This window comes from Nilaparvata lugens, chromosome 11 (genome assembly GCF_014356525.2).
Source record: "Nilaparvata lugens isolate BPH chromosome 11, ASM1435652v1, whole genome shotgun sequence".
NCBI lineage: Eukaryota > Metazoa > Arthropoda > Insecta > Hemiptera > Delphacidae > Nilaparvata > Nilaparvata lugens.
This window is the reverse complement of record NC_052514.1, coordinates 35,768,166-35,779,156: the sequence shown is the minus strand read 5'-3', so window position 1 is coordinate 35,779,156 and position 10,991 is coordinate 35,768,166. Positions and strand designations below refer to the sequence as shown.

The 10,991-nt window shown below is 36.0% G+C and overlaps 1 protein-coding gene across 1 annotated transcript in view; it reads left to right on the top strand.

Moving 5' to 3' along the window:
* The first annotated feature begins 9,871 nt into the window (after positions 1–9,871).
* Positions 9,872–10,991, top strand: part of LOC111054938 (exportin-2) — a 92,971-nt gene continuing 91,851 nt past the window's right edge. The window contains 3 exon segments of the mRNA XM_039437290.1: positions 9,872–9,994; positions 10,297–10,409; positions 10,729–10,870. Of these exon segments, the coding sequence (XP_039293224.1) occupies positions 10,325–10,409; positions 10,729–10,870 (227 nt within the window). The 5' untranslated portion in view covers positions 9,872–9,994; positions 10,297–10,324.

The window sequence follows — 10,991 nt, the reverse complement described above, 5'->3', positions numbered from 1 at the left end:
AGATTGATATCTGACAAATTATCTTATCTAAAACTTTTCATATTTTCTTCTTTCTCTTTTTTATTTTTTCTTTTGTATGTCTTCAAATTCTCATTATTCTATTTATTATCAGAATGTTAGAGGACTTCGTACCAAATCATTGCACTTTCACACATCCTTACTGAGCACCGACTATGATGTAATTGTGTTGACTGAAACTTGGCTGCATAGTGGTATGGTAAGCTCGGAACTCTTCGATGAGCGCTATTCTGTTTATCGGAGTGACAGGGGTGGGGGTCAGAGAGGGGGTGGGGTGCTGATTGCAGTCAAAAGATCTTTACACCCTGAATTATGCGATGAATTGTCTAGAGATAGTACACATTATGATTCCGTTGCAATTAAAGTCAAGTTGGATGATAATTTCTGTTACATTAGCACGTTTTATTTTCCCCCATCAACCCAATCAAATATTTTCCTACAATATGCAGAATATGTCGAGTCATTTAGTAGTGTGCTTGACGGTAGGCTCATGATAATTGGAAATTTTAATTTTCCTGAAATCACTTCCAATGAATATGATTTTGCAGCTGGTTCAATTAAAGTAAGAATACTAAATAGCTTGATATCTTTTTATGATCTTAATTCTTTCAATTCTGTAGTAAATGAACTTGGTAGGACACTTGACCTTGTTTTAAGTAATTTTCCTGTAAATGTTGTTAAGAATGATGATCCCATGCTCATTGATGAATTTTATAGAAAACTTTACCTTTGCTTAGATGAATGTATTCCAAAAGTGAGGATTGAGAGAAAAAGTAATAAGTACCCTCCATGGTTCACTAATGATATAATTTCTGATTTAAAAATTAAAAATAAATGTGCAAGGAAAAGGCGAAATTCTCCATGATAACCTATTCAAGACTTTGCGTACATCTCTTAAAGCTAGAATCACCATTGCACATGACAACTATATTGCAGGGATTCAGGCGGGCATAACAAACAATGTTAAAAACTTTTGAAATTATGTTAATTCCAAGAGAAAAACATCTTTTGTAGAGTCATCAATGACATTCAATGGGCGGTTCTACAGTGGTTGTGACGTTGTTGAGGGGTTTGCAGAATATTTTCAGTCTGTATATGAGGCTGATACACCTAACACCCCTGGTGAGCAAGAGGAGAGACCGGAGACATCTGGGATGCCAGTGTTAGATGTTAAAATTGGGGTAATCTCTACCAATGAGGTTCTAACTGCAATAAGAGCTCTAAGGTCTGGGTGCTCTGAGGGCCCTGATGCTATACCAACTTTCATTGTCAAGGGCTGCGCAGAAGTACTTATAATGCCTTTGAAGTTCATCATGAATTTAGCTGTGAAAACTGGTAAATTTCCCCAGAAGTGGAAAACTGCAAGAATTACTCCTGTTTTCAAATCTGGTAAAAGAACCGATATAATGAATTATAGGCCAATTTCAATTTTGAATTGTTTCTCAAAAATTTTTGAAAAAATACTACATTCGAATATATTTATGCAGGTCAGGAGTGTCATAGCAGAGGAGCAGCATGGCTTTTTACCATGTCGCTCAACAGTGACTAATCTTATGACTTCAGTGATGAAGTATCCCAGGTACTGGACAATGGAGGTCGTGTAGATGTTGTTTATACCGATTTGTCCAAGGCTTTTGACACTATCAGCCATAGGCTATTGTTGATAAAGCTTGGACTGATGGGTTTCAGTGATAGCCTTGTCAATCTTCTGCAGAGTTGTATACAGTCCAGGATGCAATTTGTTAAAATTCTCAATTTTAAATCAAAATCATTCACATGTTCATCGGGAGTACCTCAGGGCTCCAACTTTGGGCCTCTCTTATTTCTCCTGTACATAAATGACGTTCCATCAGTTATAAAGAATTCTTCCTGTCTCCTTTATGCAGACGATGTGAAATTGTTCAAGGAGATCAAGAATGTTGATGATACATTTTATTTACAGGGTGATATCAATAATTTTTTTCATTGGTGTGGACTAATGGACTCAGGTTGAATGTTTCAAAATGTAAATTCATGAGTTTCAATTGTCAACTCAACCCTCAAATAAATGTGTATCATATGAGTGACAGACCATTGGAGCAGGTAAGATACTTCAAGGACCTTGGAGTTCAATTTGCTTCTGATTTTTCTTTCAATACACACATTGATTGGATAGCTACTAGGGCAAATCAGCAAATGGGTTTTATTCTGAGAACCTGCTCACCCTTTAATGATGTCTTGCCTCTGATATTAATTTACAAGTCACTTGTGAGAAGTCTGCTAGAATATGCTTCAGAGATATGGAGCCCATATCATGCAGACAGAGTTAGTGTACTGGAGCGATTGCAAAATAAATTTTTGAGATTCATGTTTTACAAGAAATTCAATTACTATTGTCTGTTAGATTTTCCAACTGAGTCACTGAGAAATTTATTTCACATTAAATCTTTAAAAGTAAGGCGTGATGTCAGAGCACTCATTTTCCTCTTTGGTCTCCTGAATAATGAAATAGATGCACCACATCTACTATCTAAGTTGAATATATATGTATCACCTGTGGTTCGACGTTCTGATTTTTCATTCATGATTCCCCTCTCCAGAACTCTAAGAAACTATCACTCTCCCCTGAATAGAATGCAGAGAATTTACAATAATTTAACGGGGCAACTATATGTCTTCTGGTTTTCTCATGCTAGATTCTGCAAAATTTTATACGCTAGTATGGTTTAGGTGGATGTCAACAATATCTTCCATGGGTGTGGCTGTGCACATGGTTTGGTGCAAGAGGTACGGTATTTTGTTACTATTTATATAAGAAGCTCTGATCATATTGTGATTCAATCGTTATTTTTTCAATTTTGCATTTATCAAGTTTTTTTCTCTCTTTTTCAACTAGATTACAAATTTTGTACTCATTGTATTTTCTTTCTCATTTTCTTCTTTTTCTTATACATTAATTCTCCTATTAATATTTTTCTTATTATTATCAATAATATTGTAACTATTTTTTCCTTTTTTTTTAATCTCAATATTGTTTTGTACAAATATGTAAAGGAGACAGATTTGGGGTGACCCCCGTTGTCTCCATTTATGAATGAATAAAAAAATAATTGTCACCCTCCATAAGATTTCTGCCTTACAGTGAGAAGACCCAGTCCATTGCATTCAGCCTCGGAATGATGATCATTACAACTTCCCTTCGGTGAAGCTCTTGGGCTTTACAATGGATAGTAAGCTTGCTTGGGGAGATCACATTCAGGGTGTCTGTTGCAGGCTCAACAAAGTGCTGTTCCTGCTGAGGAGTCTAAGAGGGTGCATCCCGAGGGCCCATCATCACATGTGCTACTTCACCTTCTTCCATAGCATGATGGATCATGGTATGACCCTGTGAGGTGGTGCCACCGAAGTAAAAAGGATATTGGGGATGACTCAGAGCAGCTTGGCCTACCAGCCGGTGAGGATCCTCAACAAGCTGCCCATTTCCGCCTGAGGCAGTTTTGAGGAGGAGACTGAAGACGATTCTGCATGATAGTCCCTTTTACTCCTTAAGGGAATTTTCTGGATGTGACACAGCAACTGGAAGTAGCTACTTCTCGCAATAGCGCATTTGCCTGCTGCTTGGTTGTATTTATGTGTTTTTTTTAATCTATTTACTTTCTGTAACTTTTTCACGTTCTGACTGTCCATCCAAGGACTTGGTTTTATCTATCTTGATGACACAGCAACTGGAAGTAGCTACTTCTTGCAATAGCGCATTTGCCTGCTGCTTGGTTGTATTTATGTGTTTTTTTTAATCTATTTACTTTACCCTTATGCAATATTCATTGTACATGAAAATGTTTAATGGAATTCTCAAATTTGGAACTTTACATATCTTCAAAAAATACCTCTGGAAAACTACTGAGCACTCTATTCATGTTCTAATCCTGATATAACAGTCCAAGGAACAAGTGTTTTCTTCATTATTCAGGACTTGAACATTTGAGTCTTTCCTCAGCACATATCAGGTTGCTTTCCTGGTTGCTTCTGAGAAGACAGAGGGATGAGTCAATTCTATGGACCAGGAAACTACTCAATAATTGAAGTTTTATTGTCAAAACATTGGATTGAGTGAAAAAGCATACAGTCAAACATAAACATTTTGAAATCTTAACAGTCATTAATGATAACTCCAGAGTCATAAGGACCCTCCAGGTTACACAGGAGCCTTCTTTTTCAACAAACTGCCATATACACTGAAGAATACTGAGACTGAGGAAGACACTCTCTTTGCCAAGGTTACATGAAGAGAGACCGTAGTACACCTCAATGGAGTATGTGCAGGAGCATACCTACAGTCACTATACGGGACGAACTGGGAACCATGACTGATGCAAAACACCATCAAAGGGACGATATCTGACGTTTCCCCGGTCACCAGACTGCAGAGAAGTCAAGACAAGTAACAAGTGAGTATAAGTAAGTAAGTATTATGATATGAATCTATCATTATGATTGTAATAGATATTTAATCATTCAAGGTAATGATTTCTAGTTCAATATAGGATAATATATTTGATAAGAGCTTATTGTACGATGATTACCATGATTATCATTACCATTACCATTATCATTACCATGATTACGACTTTGGATATTTGTATATCCATGATTATACCAATACTCAACAAATAAATAAACCTTTTATTGCAACTTTTACAGTATTTACCTATTGGTACATAGTAAAAATAAAATAAAATTTTCATGGTTGCAAATCAGCTTCCGCTGAGGTTACTTCTTTGGTTGGCACCAAATGAAATATGAACATGATAAATAGCATTCACTTTTGAAATTTAGTCTTTGTATAGCCAAACACCGCCGTACACCTTCTTCATCCTCTCCCATTCCGTCCTCTCCTGTGCTACCCTCTGCCATGTTGCTCCACCGCAGACTCTCCTAAATTCCTCGTCCCATCTGTTGGTTGGTCGTCCTCTGCTTCTCTTCAGTGTTCGTGGATACCAGTCTATTATCTTCTTTGTCCATCTGTTGTCTTTTGTTCTCGCGATATGTCCTGCCCAGTTCCATTTTCTTTCTACTATCAACCGTCCTATGTCCTCAACCATTGTCTCTTTGGATATCCATATTTTCGTCTTTTTATCTCTTTTAGTAACTCCCAACATGATCCTTAGCATTGCTCTCATACTAGTTCTCATTTTCCTGATAATTTTTCCTGTGAGAGTCCATGTTTCACAGCCATACAACATAACTGGGATTATACACATCTGAAGTAATTTTCGCTTATTTTCCATAATAACCGTGGAGCGGAAAAGGTGATTAAATCTTTTAAACATTGACCATCCCAACGCAATTCTTCTTGTGATTTCTCCCCATTGACCGTCTTTTCCAATTCTTTGCCCTAAATATATGAAGCTGTTGACATTTTCGATAATTCTTCCTTGGTTCAAATCAATTACTTCATCTGCTTGACAATTGAAACTCATAACCTTTGATTTTTCAAAATTTACTTTAAGGCCTATTTGTTTTGTTTCTTCCATCATCTCCTTTAACATATCCTTAACTTCACTTGCACTTCTTCCTATAAGAACAATATCATCGGCAAATTTCAAGCAGTTCAACCTCTCCCCATTGATATCTATGCCTCTATCTTGCCAGTCTAAATTTTTGAAGGTTGTTTCTAAAACGGCATTAAATATTTTTGCAGATGGCACATCACCTTGTCTTAATCCTCTTTTCACACGTATCTCTTTACTCTCTCCTCTTACTGAACATTCTAATTTCATATTCTCATATATATATTTAAAAATTTGTAAATATTCATCTTCAACACCAAGTCCAGCTAACGTATTCATAATAGCGTTGGTTGTTACACTATCGAATGCTTTTTCAAAGTCGATGAATAGTAGGACCATTTGGAAATTGTATTCCCTCGCCTTTCGTATCAATTCCAGCAGTACTAAGATATTGTCTAGTGTAGAGAAATTTTTCTTGAATCCGGTCTGATCGTTCTGTGTTGCGGCATCTAAATTTCTTCCTATTCTGTATGTTATTATTGCAATGAAGACTTTGTAAATTGTACAGAGGAGACTTATTGGGCGATAGTTCTTTACTTCTTTTCTGTCTCCCTTTTTATACAGTAGTATTAGGTTAGCCTTCAACCATAAATCAGGAACTTTTCTATTTTTTAGACATATATTAAACAACTTGACTAGTATACTGGTTACAGCTCTTCCTCCCGCTTTTATTTCTTCATTTGTAACTCTGTCCGGTCCTCCCGCTTTTCCTTCTTTTAATTTGCTTATTACTCTCTCCACTTCACTTTCCAGGATTGGAAGGCTATTTTCTACTTGACCTGCATCCAGCTGTTCCTCTCTCCTTCCACTGCACTCTGCTGATGTGTCTGTTTCAGGCCCCTGTATACTATATAATTTTTCATAGAAGTTACAGATTGTCCTGAGAATACCTTCCACTTCTCTCTCTTCCTCGCCAGTCTCATTTTTCATCGAGATCATTATATTGGTGCCTAGCTGTTGTCTTCTCAATGTTTGTTTAATACTTCCTCTTGATTTAATTGTGTCTTCTAATTCTTCAGTTTTCTTGAGCGCTGTCCATTCTTTCCATTTTCGCCTTATTAATTTGGAAATTTCAGTGAATTCAATTCTATCCCTATCAGACGTTTTCAGTCTTCTCCTTTTTGCCAAAAGTCTGATTATCTCTCTTGGAGTTGAACGTCTTCTGTTTCCTTCTCTGTCGTTCAAGGTATCACTTGTACTTTTAATAATAGCAGATAGTTTACTTGATATGTCTTCCATATCGGAGCATTCAGTATTCATTCCATGAGCTAGGTTTTCTTCCAATTTCTCTTCAAATGATTTCATTTTTAGTGCTTCTGAACTCAGTCTCGTGCGGACTTTTTTGTTGAATCTTCTTCTCTCTTCTATTTTTATAATCATCTTAATTGGTCTATGGTCACTTCCTATGTTAACATCATTCTCTACGTCCACATCTTGTACAATGAGTTTTTTGTCTGTTATGAAGAAGTCAATCTCATTTTTTGTTTCTCCATCCGGACTCATCCAAGTCCACTTTCTTGTTTCATTTTTCTGGAAGAAGGAGTTCATCAAATACATATTTTTCCCTTCAACAAATTCAACAAGCCTATCTCCTCTTTCATTTCTTTCACCAAATCCGTAGTTTCCAACACATTTTTCACCGTTGTTCTTGCCAATTTTTGCATTCATATCTCCCATTATTATATTGTACCTACATATATCCTTTCCTAAGGCATCATTCAGTTCTTCATATAGTTCTTCAATTTCCTCATCAGTTGAATTTGATGTTGGTGCATAGACTTGTATTATTTTAATTCTACCCATTCCTTCTTTGAGTTTCCAAATTATTGTCGATATTCTGTGAGTATGTTGCTTGAAGCTTATGATTTTCTTTTTTGTCGCATTGTTTATTAGAAAACCTGTTCCTCCTGTTGGACCATTGCCATTCACGTACAGAACAATATTATCATCATCCAGGCTCAAACATTGTTCTCCGTCTCTCCTTACTTCCGCAAGTCCTATTATATCCCATTCTACATTTTTGACCTCTTCCACCAGCTGTTCCACTCTCCAGTTCTCCCTAAGAGATCTACAATTATATGTGAGTATAATGATATTATCTTGATTTTTTCTCTTCGCCGATCTTCCATCCTTTCCGAAGTCTTTATCAGTTGGTTTCCTTTCATTTTCCGTTCTTGCTATTCTAACTCCACGCCGTGGTTGCTACTGTGGTTGTGAAGGCTCTTCCACACCACCCTGCTCTCTTCCAATTCTCTTTATATATGTTTCCATTGTATTCAAGTTCTTTTTCTTCACGAGTCGTTCCGTATTTGTGTTTTGGGTGCTTGCGTCACCGTCGCCTCCTGTTGTGGGAGAGCTTCCCTCACTCCTTGGCCTTTTTTTTTCTTTTTCCTTATTATATGCTTCTTTTAAGCTATCCAGGTTGTAGAGCTCACCGTCAATCATTAATTTATCTTTTTTCATTAGGACCTGTTTACCTCGTTTCTTGTATTCCATAAGAAATGGGAATAATTCCTTTCTGATGATGCGCGTTTCCATGTCAAGGTCTTCCCTTATTTTGATGTGGTTAAACCTTTCTTCTCTTGACAACTTGTATTTCTTCCTCAAAACGTCGTTCCTAGTAAACGTTGAAGTCAACTGTGCTCTAATTGGTCCATCCTTTTCAGTAGGATTCAATTTTCTCAAGTTATCGATATCCTGATTTCTAATATCGACGCCAATGTATGAAAATATTCCTATTATTTCTTCTCGTAGTTTCCAGTAATTGCCTCTATCTTTCAGGCCAAAAATGATCAAGTTTCTATTTCTATCTGAGTTCTGTTTCCATTCTCTTTCCGTTTTTATTTGCGTTTTCAGTAGTTCTACTTCTTGCTTTAGGGTTTCCAGTTCATCATTGAACTTTCTATTGATTTCATCAATTTTCGTCTCCAGACAGTCTAGTTTATTTAACTTTTGAAGAATCTCATCTAATTTTCCTTCCATTTTCAGTATTTAGTTATTTCGTAAAGATCCACTAATTACCCCCTTGAACAAAACTTAATTAATACTTCCACAAATACGGCCATTAACAATAATAATAATAATAATAAGCAAAGCGTTGATAAAATGTGTCTCAAAGGAAAGGTAACAAAGGAAAACCTGGGAAACGCCAACGAGAGCAATCGTGGCCCTGGAGAGAAATTGGAAGCTCCTGATGAGAAGGGATACGAGCCAGAGGGAGAAAAAGAATAGGAGAGACTTTTCAAATTTCGAACTGCGCTTTCCAAATAAATGTTTTTGTTTTTATAATTACTAAACAGTAGGTACGAGGAGCTGTAGAAAAGAGACAGATAGTTCAGCTTTTTGACAGTTGTTAATCTGTCCCATTGACCTTCTTCCCGAAATAATAATAATTGCCGGTTGAATCAATCTTGTCAACCAGATGTAATAGGTCATACTATTTCCTATATAATGTTTTCACTACAGACAGACTGCTCCTATAAATTGGCAACTTTGAGCAAGCTCTGATACAGAGCACTCCTTGATACAATGCCGATTAAATAAGTTGGTACCCCTGTTCGATTCAAAATGTCCAACCGGCCAATACTACTACGCTGAGGACGATTATACGGAATTTACACACCACTACTAGCACACTAAGACAGCGATAAGATAAATAACAGCTTGATGCTTGTTCTAATTGTACTCGAAAATCAGAATCTTGGTTAGACGACAACTTTAGTTTCTTTGTAATAACTTGTACTCACGTAAGATCGCCTTTAATAAAACTTTTAACATGAAATATTCACTTTCACATTCACTGAGCTGAAAAATTTCAAGCATCAAAACAAATAAACTTGTTAAATTACTTCAAAATACAGAGCTAACACTTTTATTACCTTTCCACTGCAAGTCAAGCTTGCCAACCCAATACTCAACAATCATAACTAATAATAGGGCTTTCAACCAGGTGAACTGCAACCGATCACTGAGAAAAAATACAGCCTATCAATGGGTGAACACTTCCATGAGAATCAATGGTATCTTTTCTCAGTCATCAGCAGCGTACACGTAAATAGAAACATTCCTCATGGTTCAAGATATTCAAACTAAAACGTCTTAAAACTTCAGGTTTTGGTGTGAGTTTCATGTCAGAACACAGGTGATTATTATTTGAGAAAGTAATAACACCATTACTTTGACATTGAGATATGGATACAAGTGATGACGTAATGTACGTACATGTAGCACACCAAGTATAGGAGCCCTAAGTTAATTTCACACCTCTAATATCTAGCAGCTCATAGCTCTTCTCGTTGAGATGAGCAAGTGAGAGAGAATCATCTCATCATCTCTTTTTTAAATTTGTCGTGCCGCGGTTTTGCAATTATTCTGTTTTCGGCGACATTTATTCTATGTGATTTAGCTTTTATTTCGAATTTGAAAAAGTAAGTTAATCATGCTGTTTCCTACTTGCAATCTCAGTTATCATATTAATTAGTCTCCAGTTATTGAGTTCTGGAAAAATGGTAGTTTTACCTGGACAGCATTGTCTCATAACCTAAAAGCTCAACGTACATTTTATATCCGTTATTTTTTAATCAAAACTTAAAATAATTTCAATATCTCTCTTCAAGATCCTATCTTATTGTTGAATAGCTATATTTTTAATGCAAGAATACATTTTGTTACATCAATGATATTCTTGTTGTAATCTTGTACAATTTGATATAATCTTTGCTATTTGCAGGTATTGGGTATTATTTTAAAACATCGGAATGGAGTTATCTGATGAGAATCTCAGAACCTTGTCAGACTATCTTCAAAAAACACTCAACCCACAAATTGATATCCGGAGACCAGGTAAGTTGTGAGAAATTTAAATCTCAAATTCTTTCTTTTTAGTCGGTCTGGGCAAACGTACACAGTTGTTAGACCCATTGAAGTCTTAAATTATGTATTCGGGAAACTTACCGCAAGGAGTTTCGTCATTAACAAAAAGCCATACAAAATACTACATACTACTAAATATTATAGCTTTCAAAACTTATTTTCAAAATTAGTGTAGCGATATTCACAGAGAGCTTTGTTTTAATAATTAAGTAGGTAAGTTACGATTCTATTTTACTTTTTATCAATTTTTACTATACATTTTGAAATAAATCTATATTTTTATTTGCAGCTGAAAAGTTTCTGGAGTCGGTTGAAGTGAACAAAAACTACCCCATACTGCTTTTGCATCTCATAAACAAACCGGAAATAGATATCACCATCAGGATATCAGGAGCAGTAGCCTTCAAAAACTTTATCAAACGCAATTGGAGCACGGTAAGCTACTGTTAGCATATAAGTTCACATTATTAAACGTTGAAATACAACAGTATTTCTCTCAGGGTGTTTCTTTGTAAGCTGATAAGTCTTAAAACTAGAAACTGCAAACAACAA